Source organism: Chionomys nivalis, chromosome 5, assembly GCF_950005125.1.
Source record: "Chionomys nivalis chromosome 5, mChiNiv1.1, whole genome shotgun sequence".
In the NCBI taxonomy this organism is placed as follows: Eukaryota; Metazoa; Chordata; class Mammalia; order Rodentia; family Cricetidae; genus Chionomys; species Chionomys nivalis.
The window spans coordinates 86,945,261-86,965,749 of NC_080090.1; the positions used below are offsets into that span (position 1 = coordinate 86,945,261).

The 20,489-nt window shown below is 55.0% G+C and overlaps 1 protein-coding gene across 3 annotated transcripts in view; it reads left to right on the top strand.

The window, feature by feature from the left end:
- Cdk18 (cyclin dependent kinase 18) overlaps positions 1-19,092 on the top strand; it is a 30,416-nt gene extending 11,324 nt beyond the window's left edge. For 2 of the 3 annotated variants that reach the window (XM_057770223.1, XM_057770222.1), the window contains exons 2-16: positions 10,055-10,203; positions 10,403-10,482; positions 10,946-11,071; positions 12,278-12,334; positions 13,046-13,160; positions 13,314-13,408; positions 13,680-13,742; positions 14,309-14,432; positions 14,588-14,708; positions 15,663-15,760; positions 15,920-16,025; positions 16,132-16,174; positions 16,874-16,964; positions 17,222-17,299; positions 17,820-19,092. In XM_057770223.1, coding sequence (XP_057626206.1) covers positions 10,080-10,203; positions 10,403-10,482; positions 10,946-11,071; positions 12,278-12,334; positions 13,046-13,160; positions 13,314-13,408; positions 13,680-13,742; positions 14,309-14,432; positions 14,588-14,708; positions 15,663-15,760; positions 15,920-16,025; positions 16,132-16,174; positions 16,874-16,964; positions 17,222-17,299; positions 17,820-17,854 — 1,356 coding nt within the window. In that variant the 5' untranslated portion in view covers positions 10,055-10,079 and the 3' untranslated portion in view covers positions 17,855-19,092. Of the gene's footprint in view, positions 1-10,054; positions 10,204-10,402; positions 10,483-10,945; positions 11,072-12,277; positions 12,335-13,045; positions 13,161-13,313; positions 13,409-13,679; positions 13,743-14,308; positions 14,433-14,587; positions 14,709-15,662; positions 15,761-15,919; positions 16,026-16,131; positions 16,175-16,873; positions 16,965-17,221; positions 17,302-17,819 lie in introns of those variants that run through there. The other variant, XR_009057149.1, reaches the window with a different exon arrangement.
- Positions 19,093-20,489: the final 1,397 nt, after the last annotated feature.

Here is a 20,489-nt window from a genome sequence, read left to right on the forward strand (position 1 = left end):
GAGAGCCCAGGTCAGGGTGGTCACCTGGGACAGTCCCAAGGAGAGCCTGGGCTGGTCAGTGAACCTGGCGGTGGTTGTGGGAGTGGCCTACCACTCTGATGGGAACAGGGGGCATTAGAATAGAGTGACCCGTCAAAATATGCCTAGGGGTTAGTGTGGGCCAGGCTGGTGGGGGTGGAAAATAAACAGGACCGTGGCTAAAAGACGCCAGGAAATTCCCTTATATACTCGCTCCCTGCTTCTAGGACTCTGAGGTCCCCAGGGACACTAGCGTTCAAAGGCCCCTGCAGTTCTGCGCTAAAGTTAGGCATGGAGACAAAAACGTGAGACGCCATAAGCTACCAGGGAAAACCAGAGGGGCCGGAACTCAATGTCCTGTGTTTCTGCTGTTTGTTCCGAAGGTGTCGGTGGCAGTGTCTGCAGATGTAGAAGGAGGGAAAACAGCTGTGCCTTTAGGGCTTAAAGAAAACCCCAGATAATTAGAAAATACACAGATTCATTTTGAATTGTCTAGTAAGAATTACACGTTTTGAGGACGCGTTGTGATGTGATGTTGCATGTAGCTGTCGCCTAGTGATTAAATCTGGGCATAACCGTTACTCAGCGGTGGGAATGCTCAGAGTCTTTCCTAGCCAGTGCTAGTCTCTATCCTGTGCGCAGCAGCAGGATTTACGCGCCCTGCTCCAACTCTGCCCCGCTGGCTCTCCTTCTCCTGCCGTCTCTCTGCCCCAGACCCGGGACCCACCATTCTTCTGTCCTTTTCCATAACAGCAGCTTTCTGTGTGTCTCCGTGTCTTGTCTTATCCACTTGGCTCGCCCGTGGCCTAACCGGCAAGATTTTCTTCTTAACCGTTGAATAGCGTTCCCAGTTTTAAAATCCACGCACGTGCCCTGGGCACTGACTGTCGTATTTCGTGGGCTCTAAGAGTAACGCTGCAGGGAAGTGGCTCCTCAGACAGCTTTCCCTTCCCTTGGGTATACACCTCGCAGCAGGATTGCGGGGTCACAGATTTGAGGGGCGTCTGAGGGAGGCCCTTTAAGGTGGAGGGCCAGGAGGAGCAGGAGAGGATGGAGAGTGGGAGCAGAGGGGTGGGGGAGATGGAGGCTGGACCAGCCCTGCCCCTGCTCCTGGCTGTGGCGTGGTCACGTACTGACTGCTTCTCAGGGAAGTGGCACTTTAGTTGAGTTTGGGAGTGGTTTTGACAAGAGAAAGATTGAGGAAGGCCCTGTCAGCCCCGATAGATGGTTTGTTCTGTCTACCAGGCCCAGAGCTGACAGAGGAGAGAAGGCAGCTTGTCCTAACTCATCGCCAGGAAACCCAGAACCTCCTTGAAAATTACAGGCAGACCTTAACCGAGTACCACTCACTCCCCCTTCAAAAGAAAACTATTAGATTTTATATGTGCAGAGGTCCCTGTGCTCCGAGAAGCCAGAGGCTAAAGAGGGACATCAGGAGGGCTGAGGTGTCCGCATGGAGGGCTAGAAGTGGAGATGGAGCCAGGGCTGTGCCTAGCGGAGCGCTTGCCCTGTGAGTCTCTGGTATAACCTGCCTGCAAGAGATGGGAGGCTAAGACGAGGCCTCAGAACAGCACCCGCCGCATCCCACAGCCCTGGAAGCAGCCAGATGCATTTGGTTCTTTTCACTGTCCGCCCTCATTGGAACACCTCCAGATTCGACACTGTGACTTCCTGTGAGAATTTCTACTGGCCAGGAAGCTGTCCCTTCTGCCCCATCCTCCCATCCCCACAGCCATAGATGCAGACGAGGAGGGCTAGGGCATAATGCAAGCCTTGAGCCCAGCCTTTGCATGTTCACCGGTGGCTCTGGGTAGACCATGATGGTGGGTTAGACCCGGCCTTTGTCTATGCACAGGCAAGAAAGGGAAGTGAAGGATCAGACAGCTCCTGGGCCGAGTCAGGTGCTCTATCTGCCAGGTATGCCAGAATGATATGGTGGGGACCCCAAAGTCCCAGACTGGAGGAGATATCACTGTGGGGAGAGGTCACAGTTGACGTGGGTCTGGAGGGTCAGTTGCTGGCTCTCCTCTGGTCCCTGGTCCACCTGCCACTGCCATCCAGTTCCCTTTCTAGCCACAGAGAGCCAAGGAAGAGTGTCCAGTGTTGGGGAGCTGTACAGCTTATTCTAGGGTACCCAAGGAGAGAGCAGGGCCAGGCTAGCCCTCCTGTGACTCTACCAAGGGGATGATAGGCCTAGAAACAGGTCTCAGGCTGCCTGAAATAGGTAGTAGGAAGGACAGCAGTCCCTGACTGCGTGTGGCAGTGGGTCCTGGAACTCACATTTGACCAAGGTACCATCTTTGTCCTTAAGGAGTCTAGTGTTTGTGTGTATCTAGGAAGAAAGGTGTTTTAAGCACTGTGACTTGGAGCTCAGTGGGCTTCTCACTTCCGTGTTTATTCCTTCTGAGGAGCTGCTGAGTCCAGGCACTGCTGGGTATAAGGGAAACACTGAGTGAGTAAGGCCCCATACCTGTCCTGACCAACATCAGGCTTGGTTCTGAGTATATGCAGGCTGCTCGGATGACGGCAAGAGAAAGCCTCTCGTTTTCCATGGAGGAAGGAGGTGTGCTCATGTATAGCTTCCCCAGGAGGTGGGGAATGAGGAAGAGCATTCCAGAAGGGTGCTGTATGCAGTGCAGTGGGGTTTGAGTGTGGCAAGGACGGTCAACCGAATGGGACCCCCTTGGAAGGGTTGGGAGCTGTTGAGAAGACAAGAGGGCTGGATGTGGTGGTGCACACCTTTGATCTCGTACTTGGGACACAGAAGGAGGACCTCTGTGAGTTCAATGCCAGCCTGGTCTACATAGTGGGCTCCAGGACTGCATAGAGAGACCCTATCTCTAAAACAGCACCAAAAGAAAAAGAGGATGAGGAGACAAGGAATCCAGGCACCAGAGTCCTGTGTGCCAGACCCTGGAGTTTGTGCTTCCTGTGAAGGCTCTGCACACTTGAGGGATGTCTAGCATGTCAGGGCATCATGTTGCAAGCGTGCCAAGGTGGAGCATAGGTGCCCGTCATGGTAGGATTAGAGGCAAGACTAAGACACAGGGTACCTTCTGGCTCACACTGCCAGCATGTGCACATTCTTAGACACAGATGGAGACCTTTGGAGATTGGGTCTCATGGCATGTGGCTCTCACCATAGGATCCTTCTGGTCAGAATGAGACACTGCCCACATTTGACCACTGAGCCACATCCCAGCACCAAAGCCAGACGAAAGACGCTGCAGGGCCCAGAGCCCAACACTTAGCCTCCAGAGCCGGCTTCCTCTAGGCTTTGCCCAGCTTGGTCCCAGAAGGCCTTCTCCTGTTTCCTGCATTCCAGAATCTGTAGGAATGTTCTTTGAGTTCAGTCACTGTCCACAGCATCTGTTCCTTGGCACGGTGACCGCAGGCCTGTCTGTCCTCCTCAGCTCTGGCCACCCTGAAGGATCCAGACCCACAGCCTTTCTCATCCAGCTGGGACAGGGTGTTAGGGAAGCGAGTTCCGGCTGCCGCTCTTGCCCCAGGCAGCAGGGGCAGCCAGCTTCCCTGTGCCTCATCCTCCTGCAGGGCCTGGTGACTGGCAGAGGAAGATGGGATCTGCCAGCTCCCTGAAGTACAGCTTTCCCTGAAGGTGAATGCCTTTGAGTCCCTGCTTATGACGTCTGCAAACTTGGTCAGCTGTTGCCTCTGGTTCTTTGAAATTTCCCCAAGGCACACAGTGGCTGGGTGCCTGAGATAAGGACAGGGCAGGGGAGCAGAGGGTGTCAGGAAGTCCCCAGTTGTTGGTCTGCCTTTGAGACCGAGGGTCAGACCCTCTTGGGCTTTAGGAATGGAGTAGCCCCTCGTTATATCTTTCAGCCTCTGGCCGTAGGCCCAGAAACTGACTCCAGAACAAAGCCTCACCCTCCCAGTGAGTGGTGCCCCAAACAGAGTAGGTGTCCACGCGTGCCTACTGTCCTGTGCCAGCAAAGCACAAGAACCACCATGCCCTGGTGTGGGACAGTAGTAAGTCAGGCCCCATTAGAAGCAGGGCACCCAGCTGCCCTGGGCTGGGTTGACAAAACTGAAGACTCAAGAGACCCAGAGAGCACATGTGCAAAGCTCGCTGGAGGCAGAGCCCATGGAGCAGGGCTGGTGAGACAGGAGGCCAGTCAGGAGGACCCAGATCCTGACAGAGCTTGGTGCAGGCTGGGTATCGGCAGTCCTGTCTAGGTGGGAGGCTCCAGAGGGCCCGCTGAGCTCAGGGCTGGCCTCTGAAGTTAAAAAGTCATGCTTATCCCTACCTTTAGCTCCTTCCTAGTGCCCGTCTGTTCTGCAAACCTCCTCAGCCTCCATGTTCTCCTGGCCAGGGTTCCAAGCTCAGGACAGGGATAGGAGATACCTGAGGTTGTCCTAAGCTAGGGGACAGCAGGTTAAGTGTACCCTCCATCTGGACCATGGGACCCTGTAGCTGGCCTGAGCTACTCTGTGGCGCTTGTTTCCTCTTAAGAGGGGCGTTAAGACCTCTCCCCTGCTTTGCCCTGGCCCTGCCATATGTGACCTGCAGAGCTGTCTGAAGAGGGGGACTTCAGCATCCACTCTTCCCGGGTACGGAACTTCTTGCCCCCAGTGCCTGCTCTCTTCCCTGCTGGCATCTGGGCCACTGGGGAGACAGTGGGCGGGGCTGTGTGGTTAGGTTGCAGCTGCACCGAGAGCCAGAGCCACCGTGGGCTGTGCTGATGCTACCCGAGGTCATCTGATACCAAAACCTTACCTCTCCATCCAGCTCCTGATCTTTCCACACAAACCTAAGTTCCCAGCCTCTCCCTGCCCCCCACTGCTCCGCACTCTGACTGCTCAGCCTCATGTCCTTGACTGCTTTCTCACCCCACATAAAACCTACCCGCCAGCCACTGCTTCCCTCCTCCACGGCTGCCATGACGGGCCCAGTCATCTGTCTCTCACTTGGGTCTCTACTGGAGCTGCCTGACAGGGCTGTTATTAGCATAGCAGCCAGAGGGAGTCCATTCAAACACGGGTGGGATCTTGCCACTCCTCTGTTCGCACCCTCCAGGACGCCAAGATTCCCGACACAGCAGCTGCTCTGCATTCCCTGGACTGCATAGGACTGCTCAAAATGCTAGCGCTCAGGTCTGCCTCAGGACCTTTGCACCTGCTCCCCCCACCCCCGCTGACCTGATCCCCCCAGTCCCTGCTGACCTGCTCCCCCCAAGTCCCTGCTGACCTGCTCCCCCCCTCACTGACTTACTCCCCCCATCCTCGCTGACCTGCTTCTCCCACCCTGTCCTCGCTGACTGCCCCCACTTCCCCACTGACCTCCCACCCCATGCTGACCTGCTCCCCCCCTTCACCCTCACTAACTTACCTCCCCCCCCCCCGCATCCTCACTGACTGCCCCCACTTCCCCCACTGACCTCCCGCCCCATGCTGACCTGCTCCCTTACATTCTACTCTGAACTACTTCTGAGGCTTCATCTTCATTTTAACATTTATTATTTTTATTTTATGTGCACTGGCGTGTTGCCTGCATGTATGTCTGTGTGAGGGTGGCAGATCCTCTGGAACTGGAGTTACAGTGGTGAGCTGCCTTGTGGGTGCTGGGAGTTGAGCCTAAGGTCCTCTGGAAGAGCAGCTACTGACTCATCTCTCCAGCCCCAGGGGGCCCTTTCCCATCCACCCTTTAAAACCCATCCCTCTTCCCCACCCCTCCTCCCTTCTTGCCCTTCTTGCGTCTACAACCCTGCCTGTTTCCCTGACTGTTTATCTCCCTACCCATCAGAAGGCACAAGGCCAGGCTGGAGGGTGGCTCAGCTGGAGACTGCCTGCCTGACTGTTGACTGAGGTGGAGAAGAACATTTGTGACTCCCGGGCTCAGGGAGGGGACAGGAGTGGGGAGAACCTCAGCTGGCAGAGAGGAGTGATGTGGTCACTGTTGTGCACTTGGTTTGAGCAGGACAGTCCCTTCTTGCGGGCATCTATGATGCAGACTGAAACTCTCCGTAAGCACCTTCTCCTTCCTCGCTGGCTCCCTGCTGGCCTGGGAGTCTGGCCCCTTTCCTCCAGGTCTGGCTCCTCCTCCCGTCCCCTGTGACACCCTTGTCTCTGGCACCAACAGGAAGTGCTGGCAGCTGGTGCGCGCTGAGGAGACAGAGGCTTACCTGGGCAGGAGGCGGGAGGCCAGCTGGCTAGGGTCTGCCTACCCAGCCCACAGTCTCAGAGGGGCCTCTGCCGTGACCTCCCCCATGCCACCCTGCCGGGTGACACCCCTACACCACACGTCTCTTACCCTGGCACCAGTTGCACGGGACAGACCCAGATGGCTCTTTGGCCTGGGGACAAAGGCCACACTGTGCCTGGCCCTGGGCGGGCCTCAGACTGGGTCACACTGGGCCTTTCTGTCTCTAGTTGGGGACGAGAGGCAGACAGCACCAAGGTGACAGACCCTTTTCCTGTCTCCCTTCCCCCTCAGCCCCCAAATCTGAGGAGCTGATTCTCCCAAGGCAAGAGTGACAGAGCATCTTGTGTCTTGAGCCGGGGAACAACAAACCATTCAGTGCCCCGGGTGCCCTGTCACACCCAAGACCCTATTGGGTTCAATGCCCTAATTGTCCCTACCAGAGAGAAGTAGCCACTCTCTGCTCTGGTCACCATTCCTGCTGCCTGTTCCCATGTCACCATCAGGAAGTCCATCCTAACGTCTGACCTCCGTTCCTCATGCTGTAGTGACAGCCATTTCCTCTTGGCCACTTCTCCAGTACAGAGAACAGCTGGTTGCTGTTGCTATGCAGTCATCCATCACACTGCTCAGGTCGAGCCTGGAGCCTGGAGCCTCGGTTCTGTTCCGCTTTTCCAGCTCTTCCTCCCTGCTCTGCCCTCCGCTCCATCCTAGGCCAGCTATAGGCTCTTTACTCCCAATTGAACCCTAGAGAGAGCAGATGGGATTTTGGCTTGATCTTTGTCTGATAGAAATTATCCGCCCTGAACAAAAGCCAGGGTGTAAATCATGGCAGCTACCGGGAGTTACTTAGCCAGCAACCCATCCCACCATCTCGTAAGCCCACACTGTAGGGTGGCCTTATGGGAGAGCTGCTTTCAGACACAGCTGGTCCCTCTTGGTAGAGCTGACACCAGGAACAGCCAAGTGTGTGTGTCCCCTGCATCCCTTGAACAGCCTTGGCCTTGTGCCCCATGTCCTCTCAGATAGCTCTGGCAGCGTGCGTGCATGCACACACACACACACATACACACACACGCACATGCACGCACGCACACACACACACACACACACTGTTCTACTCAGCTCTCTCCTAGAGCTTATGAAGCATATGTGTGCGTTCCCCAATCCTAGCAGCTTCCCTGTGGGGCTCCTGCAGCTGTGTCTGTCTCTTTCCTGGACCCTCTGCAGCTCTGAGGGCTCCCCTCCTAGCCCAGATGGCAGATTGGAACCCCACCTCACCTGAACCCCAGATGCTGCCAGCCATGTCTACACATGCTGATTATCAGGGACTCTATTTTTTGTTTTGTTTTTGTTTTCTTGAGACAGGGTTTCTCTCTGTAACAGCCCTAGCTGTCCTGGAACTAACTCTAGACCAGGCTGGCCTTGAACTCACAAAAGATCCACCTGCCTCTGCCTCCCAAGTATTAGGATTAAAGGCGTGCGCCACCACTGCCCAGCTACCCTATTTTAAACACACATCTTCTCTGCCTGTCTTGGAGAGACAGGGCTGTAATCCTAGCCCTTGAGAGATTGAGGCAGGAAGATTGGAAATGCAAAACTAGCCAAGACTACATTGAAATACCCATTGCTACAGTAGAGTGGGTAGGAACCATGGCTCAGTGGTTAAGAGTGCTTGCTGCTCTTTCAGAGGTTCCCAGAGGTTCAGTTCCCAGAATCCATTTTAGGCAGCTCTCAGCTGCCCGAAATTCCAACTCCAGAGGATCCAACTTCCTCTTCTGCCCCCTAGGGGAACCTGTACACATGTGACGTACACACACACACACACACAGACACACACACTCTTTAAGAACCCTGAAGGAGAAGGTGGAAGCAGTCTCCTTGCCTACCACTAGCAAGGCCCTGAGTCCCCAAGCGTTTTCCCAGGCTCCAGCTCCAGAAGCTGGTAGTTAGCATATGTTCGGATGACCCTGGTCACGCCAGCATTCGGCTGCACACCAGCGAACATGTACATGGAGTGCTCGCCGCCCTCTGGTCTTGTTAGGAATGAAGGTTACCAGGCAGAGGACTACTGAGTCTTCTTGTCCCTGGAACCTGTCTGTCCCATTACCATCGCAGAGCCTCTGTGGGTCCTTTGAGCCAGATGCCACACACGGGAGCATGTAGCAGGGCGGCTGTCCTCTGGGAGCTCCCTGAGTTCTGCAGAGGGCAGGCCTGTGACGTCATACAGGCTGAGGCCATAAGTGGGAATCCAGCTGGGGTAGGCCCAGGTGGGCAAGGCAAGGAAGCTGAGGAGAGCCCTGGGCAGCACGCTGACATTAGCCTGAGCCCTCGGGAGGGAGCGGGGATCTTGTTTAGTTACTGTAACGGAGTGTCCGGCGCCAGGCTGTATGCAGGAGATGCTCCACCCACTGGTGGTGTGCCATCCTGACTGACTTGGTCTGCAAGCTCCTCAGCAGAGGAGGACTCAACGGGCTGTGCAGGCCAAAGCCTTCTCTTAGGTCAGGAGAGCCTGAGGGCCCAGCTCAGTTGTGGTAGGGGCAGCCAGGAGCATGGAGTGCCAGGAAGAGAACCTTTTCCAGGCTAACAGAGGACAGAGGATATGATCGTTAAGCAAAGCAAACATGTTACTGACCCATAATCCTTTAAACCAGGATGATTCAGGGGGGGCCTGGTTGCCTTGGCAACTGGGTGCTGGCCAGCCACAAGCCTGAGCATCCTCTAGAAGTGGGTTATAAGTAGGCCCAGGGAGGAGTGCAGATGCTCCCTCACACAGGGTTGGCCCTCCTGATGCCTTCCTGGCCAGGGTGGGGAGCTAAGGAGGTTGTGTAGCCTCTGGTGCCTGCGGCCCCTCTGTAACTGAAGGCAGTATGGGGCCCAGCAGGATGTTGATGTGGCTGTGGATGGCTGCTCTTGAAGCCCACGGAGGGTGGGGCCTGTGGGAAAAGCATGGTTGTACAGGCTTTTAATCCCAGCACTCAGGAGGCTGAGGCAGATGAATCTTTGTGAGTTCGAGGCCAGCCTGGTCAATATAATAAGTTCCAGGCCAGACATCAGAAATACACAGTGAGACTATGTCTCAAAATAGGGATAAAGGAGGGAGGGAGGGAGGGAGGGAGGGAGGGAGGGAGGGAGGGAGGGAGGGAGAAAAGGAGGGAGGGAAGGAGGGAGGGAGGGAGGGAGGGAGGGAGGGAGGGAGGGAGGGAGGGAGGGAGGGGAGCATCCACTGTGGGAAGCAGCAGTAACATTCGTGGTGCCCTCCGGAGGGCAGAACTTAGAGGGCAACAGAACAGGGCAGCTCCCGCCCCACTGTGTCCTCAGCCCAGGGCACCCAGGCCTGCTCAGAGGACTGCGGCGAGGGAGGGGCCAGCAGTTCAGGCTTCCCTTTTCCTGGTCTGCCTGGGTTTCCCACGCTGTTCCTGACTTGCACACTGCAGCTGGAGCAGAGGTTAGGCTTTGTGCTCGCTCTCCCTTGACCTCCTTCCCGAGGACCCAGGATGAGAGCGGGGACATTCTGGCATCAGTATCAGGTGTCAAGACTATTGACAAGTGGGCACCAAGCAGTTAGGGTCTTTTAGGAAGAGTCAGTGGCCTGAAGGCCATCCAGGTATGGTATTCTGTCTCAGAGATCTCCAGACACCCTAGCTGAAGGCTGACTGTCGAAAGTGGCCTCTTGCAAACCTGTAGCTGAACTTGTTGATGCTGAAATGGCAGAGGAGGGTATAGTCATGGACAGAAGGTGGCTGAGAGTCATGGAGGAAGGAACAGGGTTAGATCCGTCATCATGGAACTGAGGCTCTGGTCAGGATGACCTAAAGCCTGGCTCCCATGGGTATAGAGCGGCCACATCGCCTTGTTCTTTCCTCTCTATCCCAGGATCCACAACGACCCCCTGCTGACCATGAACAAGATGAAGAACTTTAAGCGAAGGCTTTCCCTGTCCGTGCCCCGCCCAGAGACCATTGAGGAGTCCTTGGTTGAGTTCACCGAGCAGTTCAACAAGATGCACACCCAGAGGAACGAGGGTAAGGGTCAGGCCACCTCGCTCTTTCCCGCCCAGACTCCCTGTGAGCCCTGCTGATTCGCTGTACATCAGGGCCAGAGGGGGGTGAGGTGCCCTGGGCTGTCCACAGACCGTGGAGTGGGAGGTAGGAATGACGCCTGTCCCTCTCAGGCATGCCACTCAGCGCTGTGGACTGAGACCGAGCGTGTTCTCCCCCACAGATGGCGGGGATGAGCCCGGGCATCTGTCCCCTGGCATGCAGTACCAACAACGGCAGAGTGAGCGCCGCTTCTCCATGGAGGTGAGGGAGCCCCTTCAGGCTCCACAGGTCAGGCCCATCCACAGCCGTAGACATGACACAGTGGTTCCCCCGATCACTGGGGGCTCAAATCGAAGTAGGTTATTGAGGGAACCGCATGCACATATATGCCAAAGACTAGAACACTCCTGGCTAGACAGCTTGTCTGTTGTTATGAGCCACATATCTGTGCTAAGTATAGAAAAATGTGCTTACGAAATCACATTGTGAGGGTGTGAGATTCATGCTTTACAGTCCGGCTTCTGTGGCCCAGAGAGGGGATGAAACCTCGTAAGGGTCACACAGTAATCCTTGTAGGTTCACATATGTATATCCTTCAGGTAGCCGTGAACCTGAGGTCACAACCTGTGGTTTGGCCCTGCTCTATAAGAACAAATAAATCCAGAGTGAAAGGCAGGGACATCCAGAGGCCAACGTGGTATTCCCCTCTCATCTGCCACCTCAGGACCTCAACAAGAGGCTCTCTCTGCCCATGGATATCCGCCTGCCCCAGGAATTCCTGCAGAAGCTACAACTGGAGAGCCCAGGGCTGCCCAAGCCACTTACCCGAATGTCCCGTCGTGCCTCCCTGGTGAGTCCAAGGAGGGTTAGAGTTTGCTGAGTGGGAGACACCAGTCAAGGTAGAGGCAGAAAGAGTCCTGTGCCTCTGGCGCCACCTGCTGGTCTCTCTGGATTCCAATAAATAGTCTCCCTACAACAGGTAGGCTCCAGGGTCTCCCAGGTTAAGACCAATAAACCTGTGTTGTGAGTCATATCTGTACTCCCAGCATTCCTTGGGAGGCTGATGCAGGGTGACAAGAATTCAAGGTCAGCCTGGGCTGCACAGTTCCAGGACAGTCAAGGGTATACTGTAAGACTATATCTCAAAAAACAAAACAAAACCAGGAGCCAGATAAGGTTCAGGTGGTGTTTCGCTGTGTAGAGATGTGGTTCGAGACTCTCCCTGCCTCACCGTCGTGGGCATATGCACACCCACAAGTTCACTGATGCACTAATGGGAGCAAAGTCTAGAGAGCTGTCACTTCCTCTCCAGTGGCCTTTGACGGGAAGAGATGGGTGCGTCTCTGGAGTCAGTCAGTGCTGTGCGTAGGGGCCTGGAGAACATGGATTAAGGAAGCATTTTTCTGCTGATGAGAAGAACAAACAAACACACTCAACTATGGTCCTCTATTTTTGCTACAAGGCCACGCGGTCTCTTATATAGCCCACATATGTAATGCTTAATGACAATGAAAGCCCTCCCCAGTAAAACAACAAAGAAACAGACAGACAGCCTGGCCTGTCAGAACACCCATCACAGGCCTCCAGGTCCCAGCTTCCTGTGAGGAACTCCTAGGAGCCTCACCCATGAGTGGGCCTCAGAGCCTGTCTTATTAAGATACGTCCTGTCCTGAGTCAGATGAGATGAACTGATGAGAGACTTTGGGTGTGTGGGGAGGGTGTCTCTACAAAGTAGAGAATGACAGGCCTGCCCTGGAGGAGCCAGTAACCTCCTGAGCAAGAGAGCCAGGCAGGCAGTGAGGTGGATGCTGGGAAGGCAGCTCGGCAAGGTGTGTCCATCTCAGACTCATGGAGGAAGGGGCCCCATCGAAGGGGGCCCTCAACTCTCATAAGGAGAAAAGGAAGACTTTGAAGCTGCCCTCCCTGGAGCTTGTAGCCTTGGAGCTTCTCTGTACAATGGGGGCGTCTCACTTCCTGCCCTCCCTCCTGAGGGAATATGGACTAGAAAGATCTGCTGGGGCTTTGAGCCTCATAGTCCCCTGTGTCTCCTTCCCAGTCAGATATCGGCTTTGGGAAACTGGAAACGTATGTGAAACTGGACAAGCTGGGGGAGGTAAGAGTCGGTGTTGTTCTGGCTGGGCAGCAGGAGGGTTGGTGACGACTCCTCTGCCCCTCACGGCTCCTGGCACTGCGAGTCACACTGTCCCAGCCAAGTATCTTGGCCTGGCCTTCAGCAGCTGTTGAGATGTCCCTTGATCTTGAATGAGGCCTAGAGGACAGAGGTCTCTGGATAGAATCTAGTCAAGTAGTTATGGCCTGGATTTGAACCCTCGCTAGCCCCATGACTGTGACACGTCCCATGGCCCCTCACCTCAGTTTCATTCTCTGTCAAAGGATGAAAGTAGTGATTTTATTGTTGGGGGGATTGCAGGCTACCAAAGGAAACTGGTACAAGTTCCTGGTGTCTGACACACAGCAAGGGCTCTGTCACTAAACTGCTTCTACATCACTGTGTCAGGCTCTGTGACTGGAGTGGGTATAGGCTTGTGAAGGGGAAAAGGCCCTGTCTTTCAAGAGCCATATCATCATGACCTAAGAGCAAGGCTGGGCTATAATAACCGAGGGGCAGCCAGTCTGGGAGCAGGGGAATGGGCAGCCCACTCCACTGGGGGAGTTGATTGAGATACTTTAAGAAAAAGCAGACCATTTGGACAGAGGGAGTAGGGTACCCAGCTTGAATCCTAACCCAAGCAGACACTTAAAGGGTGGAACTGGGAACAGGAACAGGATCCTCCTGGGGCTGACCAGGGATGCTCTGTCCCAGGGTACCTATGCTACCGTCTTCAAGGGGCGCAGCAAGCTGACAGAGAACCTTGTGGCCCTGAAGGAGATCCGGCTGGAGCATGAGGAGGGAGCACCCTGTACTGCCATTCGAGAGGGTACAATGTCTGGGTCTGCACCCTGGGCCTCTGGGAGGAGGGGCTCAACCTACACCTGGTGGGAGCCTGGGTGAAGGGCCATCTTTGGCCCCTGGAAGGGATAGTGGGGAGGTATGGGTGGGCCTGGGGACCCAGGTGGGCCTGTCTCCCCAGTGTCTCTGCTGAAGGACCTGAAACACGCCAATATTGTGACCCTGCATGACCTCATTCACACAGATCGGTCCCTCACTCTGGTGTTTGAGTACCTGGTGAGCTGGACTGGGGCTGGCAGCCTTTTCCCCTGTGGTGGGTGAAGTGGGTAGGGAAGAGAGGGTGTGAGGGCCTGGGAAGGGTGGGGCAAGGGAAGGACCCTAGCGTTTGTTTGTCAATGAAGTTCCATGCGGAAGAGGGCCAAGGGTTCAGAGCCAGGGCCCTGTGTTGCCAGCAGGCAGGGGCCAGACTGAAGAGGGCTTCCTTTCAGCCTGGGTCTGGACCACTGGCCAGGCAGGGGGCAGCACTGAACCTGACTGTCTGTTCCAGGACAGTGACCTGAAACAGTATCTAGACCACTGTGGAAACCTCATGAGCATGCACAATGTCAAGGTGAGGGCCTCTAAGGTAGGGACCTCATCATTGCAGCCACCTGTCATCAAGGCCAGCGTGGGGTGCTCCTCTTCCCACCAGCTGCTGAGGTTGCTTGGCGCTTCAATCGCAGGAAGGAGGGAAAGGCCACTCGGCTAGTCTAGAAGCCATTCTGAGCACCCCAGCCGAGAACTGACTTGCCCTCCACTTCTGTCTAGCTGCTGGCACAGATTCCTCTCTTAACTCTGACTATCAAGCATGAGCTCCCTGCCAGAGTAAGGGAGGCCTCTGAGAAGCGAGGCGGGCGGGTGACCAGCTCTGGTGATGAATAATTGAGCACATCCATCCCCGCCTAGGGGACCCTCACTCCCTCTGCTCTCCTGCTTCCCATGTGCCAGCCCCTCACACTCACTGCCTCCTCTCCGTGTGTGACTCCTGGTGTGCACAGGTCCCAGGTGGCCTGCAGGGTGGCCAGCAGAAGCAGGGAGCCTTCCTAGAGCCTTCCTCTCCGGTCTGAGACAGAGGCGAAGGGTCTCCCACATAGGACCTGGTCCTATCACACTTCCCCGTTTCCCTCTCTCCGCCAGATTTTCATGTTCCAGCTCCTCCGGGGCCTGGCCTATTGCCACCGCCGCAAGATCCTGCACCGGGACCTGAAGCCCCAGAACCTGCTCATCAACGAGAGGGGCGAGCTAAAGCTGGCTGACTTTGGTGAGGCAGACGCCAGGGTCGGGGCTCAGGGTTGGCAAGTGGGTCTGACCCCTGGGGTGCACAGTCTCCTCAGGACAGAGGGATTCTGAGGGCTGCCTGAGAACCTGACTCTTCAGGACCCTTTAGCAGAGATTCAGCGACCTGTCTGTTCCTAGGCCTGGCCCGTGCCAAATCAGTGCCTACAAAGACGTATTCCAATGAGGTGGTGACTCTCTGGTACAGGCCCCCAGACGTGCTGCTGGGATCCACAGAGTACTCCACCCCCATTGACATGTGGTGAGTGAGTAGCAGAGGGGAGTAGGAGAGACTGTCCATGACTTTAGACCCTGTCCAGGAAGACCCTGACCTTGCTCAGAGTGCCACTTCTCCCTGCTGTGCTACAGCTAGCAAATTAAATCAGAAATATATCAATGTCTCTGAGCTTATAGACCCTCTAATGCTGTACTTCTGATATGCCTCCCCATGGGTAGAGGTGGGAATCGCCAGAGGGTAGATGAGTTTTCTCCCAGAACATTTGGAAGAGACATACTATTTGATTGCTAAAATTGACAAATGTATGGTTTGGTATAGACAGAAGTTTCTGTCCCACCTGGTCCTATAGACATTCAGTTCCAAATAAACACAGAGGCTTATATTAATTACAAACTGTGTGGTCTCTTAGCTCAGGCTTATTATTAGCTAGCTCTTACAACTTAAATTAACCCATAATTCTTTTCTATGCTTAGCCACATGGCTTGGTACCTTTTCCTGGTAAGACATTTTCGTCTTGTTTTCTCTGCATCAGGCTGATGACTGAGTCTCTGCCTTTCCTCTTCCCAGAATTTTCTTACTTTCGTTGCTCCACCTTTACTTCCTGCCTGGCTACTGGCCAATCAGCGTTTTATTAAATCAACATGAGTGACAAATCTTTACAGTGTACAAGAGCATTATCACACAGCAATTTAGTGTAAAATGAAAACCAGCTCAACTTGAAAGCCAACCCAGGTTTCTGGCCAAGCCCAAGGCTCCCCAGAGAGTGAGAATATGCACCTGTCCTTCTGCCTAGCATACTTAGGGGACCAAGGGCTCACAGAGAGGGATCGTAGTGGGAGTCTGGTTGGTTCTAGGAGCCTTTCAAGACCCAGAGGTGACCTCCCAGGCTTGTGTTAGGGTGTCATTGACTCCCTCATACAGAAGCCTTAGGAGGGACGGTTGTGCTTCTTGGCCTCACTGTTGCCCTTGCTTCCCCAGGGGCGTGGGCTGCATCCTCTATGAGATGGCCACCGGGAAGCCCCTCTTCCCAGGCTCTACTGTCAAGGAGGAATTGTACCTCATCTTCCGTCTCCTGGGTTAGTTTCCCTCTGTACCCTCCACGTTGCCACCAGGGGTCACCAGAACTCTGTCCACCCAGGAGCACGGAGGACTGGGCGGGGTGGGAACTACTCTTTGTTGGCTTCTTCTGTGTTGAACCCTTGCAATATAAGCTTCTTACCATTCCGATTCTCCAGGGACTCCTACTGAAGAGACATGGCCGGGTGTGACGTCCCTCTCTGAGTTTCGAGCCTACAACTTCCCCCGGTACCTGCCACAGCCGCTGCTCAGCAACGCTCCCAGGTAGTCCCTTGCCAGGCCCCTGGCTCCCCACTGTGATCTCCCTCCCAGAGGTTCGGGTCCCCAGCCTGCCCCTGGCTGTGCCTGTGCCAGCACCTCCTCCTTGCAGGTTGGATACTGAAGGCATCAACCTCTTGACCAGCCTCCTCCTGGTGAGTCTCCTCCAATCCTACCCAGAGAGAGAGAGACACTAAAGAAAGTCCGAGCCGGGCGGTGGTGGCGCCCGCCTTTAATCCCAGCACTCGGGAGGCAGAGGCAGGCGGATCTCTGTGAGTTCGAGACCAGCCTGGTCTACAAGAGCTAGTTCCAGGACAGGCTCCAAAACCACAGAGAAACCCTGTCTCGAAAAACAAAAAAAAAAAAAAAAAAAGAAAGTCCGGCCGGTAGCTCAGGCCTGCAGCTCCAAAGCCCCAAAGGGACACTGGTCCCTGTGCTTGGTACTCAAGGCCTGGTTGGGCACTTCCTGGGGACGGGAGGCTCAGTTTTCTCAACTGCATGGCGGGTATCAGTTCATGGTTTAGAAGATGCTGAGGATACGCCAAGATTGTGGGGCTGGCACAGCACCCACCTGGGAGCAAGCACAGGGTAAAGGGTAGTTAGCAGTGCAATCTGCGAATAGTGCCAATACTCCCTCAGGTGATGATTGGCATCGTCTGCTCATGTATGCCCATCCCAAGAAGCAGTCCCTCCCACCCCGTGAAGCCCCATTTTAGTTTTTTCCTGATGTCTGAATCCTGGTATCCTAAGCCCCGAGGCTGCCTGGTTTGGGTCAGATGGGGGCTTCTCCCACCTCGGCCCATTTTCTAGAAGGTTCTCCAGCAGGGCCCAAGAGCCTACCCTGTGCCTTTCAGTACGAATCCAAGAGTCGTATGTCAGCAGAGGCAGCGTTAAGTCACCCCTACTTCCAGTCTCTGGGAGAACGTGTACACCAGCTTGATGACAGTAAGTACCCAAGGGATCGGGGCCAGAAAAAGGGAAGGGGCAGTGGATGTGGGTGGGGCTGTCACAGGGGCTGGACCCTTGGGTCCAGGCGAGTCATCTTGGACATGTGGCTTCCCCTTCCCAATTCTCATTTGGAGAACTGAGTCTTGCCTGGAGGCTGCCTCAGCTCTGTGGATTTAGTGGAAGTGGGGACAGTGGGTACAAGAGCAAGCAGAGTGGCTCCCCTGAGACCTCCCCTTCCCTCTTCTCTTGTCCAGCCGCCTCCATCTTCTCCCTGAAAGAGATCCAGCTCCAAAAAGACCCAGGCTATCGTGGCCTGGCCTTCCAGCACCCAGGTAGGGCCACAGGCTCCCCCTGTACCCTCTGTCAGAAGCAACCAAGTAGACTGCCTTCCCCAGGGAGGACTCTCCTTTAAGGAAGAGATGGGCCTGGCAGTCTACCCTTGGGATGAGGAGTCTACACCCCTCCATACATACCTTATGCGAGGTTCCTCCCTCACCCACTGCCTTTTACAGTAGCCCCAACAGGGGTGCACCCTGTCCCTGGTGGGTTCTCTTTGAAGATCCCGAGCTCCTGGCCAGTCCACACTTTGTCCCTAGCACAGCCAATGGCCTTGGACTGACAGTGCTTCCCATGCGTGGTCTCGTGTAATCTTTAAAACACCCTGTGGACTGGCACTATAAATGCTTTCCACTTCAGTGAAACCGAGGCCCCTAGAAGATAAGTCCCAATTCCGCACAGCTCACAAGCGGCAGGGAGGAGGCCCGAATCCGAGTACACGCCCTTGCTTCCTGGATCAAAGCGTGCGAAGGACAAAGGTCCCTTTAATCCTTCCCGTCCTGCTCCATTCTCCAGGGCGAGGGAAGAACCGGCGACAGAGCATCTTCTGAGCTGCGTCCACCGTGCTGCGACTCGAGGGACCGGAGGCCACAGGGAACGTGAATTCAGGAAGTATGGGGCCTGTGTGGCTGTCGGAGTGCTGAGCAATGAACGCCTGTGGCCAGTCTGAGGACCACTTGGCAGCCCTGGTGGTAGCAGTTGCTTCCTTTCCTTGCTTGCCACGCACCTCTGTGATGGTTCCTACCTGGACATCAACCCCTTTGTCACCCACTGTGGGATGGGGCGTCAGCTGCTTCCCTGAGAGGAAGTGAGGGCCAAGGAGGAACCTGGGACCCTTTCCCAGCTGCAGTGCGGGGGAGTTGGGGGGGGCCTGGGTTTGCCTGGCTCATCAGCTTGACAGACCCCTTCCTTAGCCTTTGGACACTCTTCCTTCACCTTCTTCCCCTCCAAGAACAAGGACTACTCCAGGAACAAGGCCCTGGGATCCTGGAATTGTGCCAGTGTGTGTGCTAACCCCACCCCAAGGCAGACCTCCCTAGAGCATCAGAAAAAAGGGACCCCTCCTGTGACCACCCCTCCATGCTGTTGTCCCCTCCTTGCCAGAGCCCTGTGCCCTCTGGCTTGAACCAAGGCTAAAGAGCACAGCATGCTGCCCGTGTCCAGCTGCACCTGGAGGTAATCTGGGACTCCCAGCTGTACTCCTGCCACCTCAGCCATCCCCCTGCCCATCCCCCAGTCTGGAAAGGGTCGCCTTAAACTGGCAGGTGGAAGAGTACACTGTCCCTGGAGCTCTGACCTAGCCCCTGTGTCCCTTCCTCCCTAAACCACGCCCGTGGGTGTTATCAGCCCTGAGGGATGATAAGTCAACCCTGTCTCAGGGTCCTGAGGCTGGCACCCAGATATGCACGGTCACCCTGACACTGGTACCAAGGTAGCCTTGGCTCTTTGGGGCTGGTGCGGCCTTCCCCACCTCCTTCCTAGTCCTGTCTACCTGATCCTGGCACCGACCTCCAAAGAGGGTAGTCCTGAGAGCAAAGGTGCTGGCACCACAATGTAAGCTGGAGAGGGTACCCTTCCTCCATACCCACCTCATGTTCCAGAGTCTCCCCATCTTTGGCTGAACTTGAAGGGCAAAGGCCAAGGGGACGTCAAGCCCATGTTTTCTCCACAGGACCCATGCCCATCCCAACCCCTTGGAGCCTGGGTTCTCCCTAACCCCCTTCCCCACTGACTGTGAATGTCCTGTGACTCAGAGAAAAAACAGAGAATATATTTAATTCATGTTGTACAGAAAGCAGTGAGCAGTCTCATTCAGAAAATGTGGCTAATAGGACAATGCCAAAGATAGAGGACTAAAGACTCTTAAGTGTCTGGGCTTCCTGTACAGATACACAAACCAGTGAAGAGTCTGGTCTGTGACATCACTGAACCTGCCCCGTGCTGGGGGAGGGAGGACTTTGATACCCTCCCTGCTATGTTCGAGGTCATTTCAACTGACCTGATGATTATGGGTGAGACAGAAAACACACAGGCCTGGGTATCTGTATTCTGCGTCCTGCCTTTGGCTCAGGGTGTGCCTGAGAGGTGGGACCAACGGGGATGACCCAGAGATAATCCTGAGGAGGTAAATGGGGTCTGGCTTCCATGGGTCACTCGGCTTTGCCAATACCACACAGCTCCTTGGCTTCATGAGATGGGAAGGCACAAAGATAAAAAGAGAATTGGGCCAGGTGTAGTAGTGTATACCTTTAACCCTAGCACTAAGGAAGCAGCAGGTGGATCTCTCTCCGTGTGTGTGTGTGTGTGTGTGTGTGTGTGTGAGAGAGAGAGAGAGAGAGAGAGAGAGAGAGAGAGAGAGAGAGAGAATGTGTGAGTGAGTGCTGAGTTGGTATTGAGGTGGAGAGAGAGAGAGAGAATCTGTGAGTGAGTGAGTGCTGAGTTGGTATTGAGGTGGAGAGAGAGAGAGAGAGAGAGAGAGAGAGAGAGAGAGAGAGAGAGAGAGAGAGAGAGAGAATCTGTGAGTGAGTGCTGAGTTGGTATTGAGGTGGCCACGCCAGGGCAGTGGCAAATGCAGACCTTACTAGTTCTTGAATGCACTTCCTGATGCTCTCAAATGCACTTCCTGGCTCTCCTTCATGTCACACAGATCTTAAGTGCTGAGAATCCAGCTATTTTCCAATTCACTGCTCAAATTTGTTCCAAACCCATGCAGAATGCCCTAAGGCATGCCTCCTGGCCTTATCTGTTCTGTGTTGTTTTTTTTTTTTTTTTACTTGAGGGGGCTCCTGCTTCCTCACCAAGACCATGGAAGTTGAGCTAGGCCAGGGCTTGGTCCCTGGTCACACACCATTTCCCACACTAGACCCCATCAAAGCATCAGCGTGCAGAACCTCTCAGGCAGAAATCAGTGCTTTCTGTAGGGGAAAGGCCGAGCAACACGCAGCCTGAGCTCCCGTGAGAAGATCACAACGTGCAGCCTGTATACTAAGGTGCCTTCCCTGTGCCCGCCTCCAATGCTTAGACCCATCTCACCAAATCGCCGCTACAACCTCTTTCTGCCTGATGACATACAAAAACACTGGAGTCCCCTGAGATGAAATGCCTGGCCTCAGGTCACATAACAAATTAGAATCCCAAATCCGTTAAGACTTAGAGACGTGGCTCAGGGGCAGAGGCTTTGCCTAT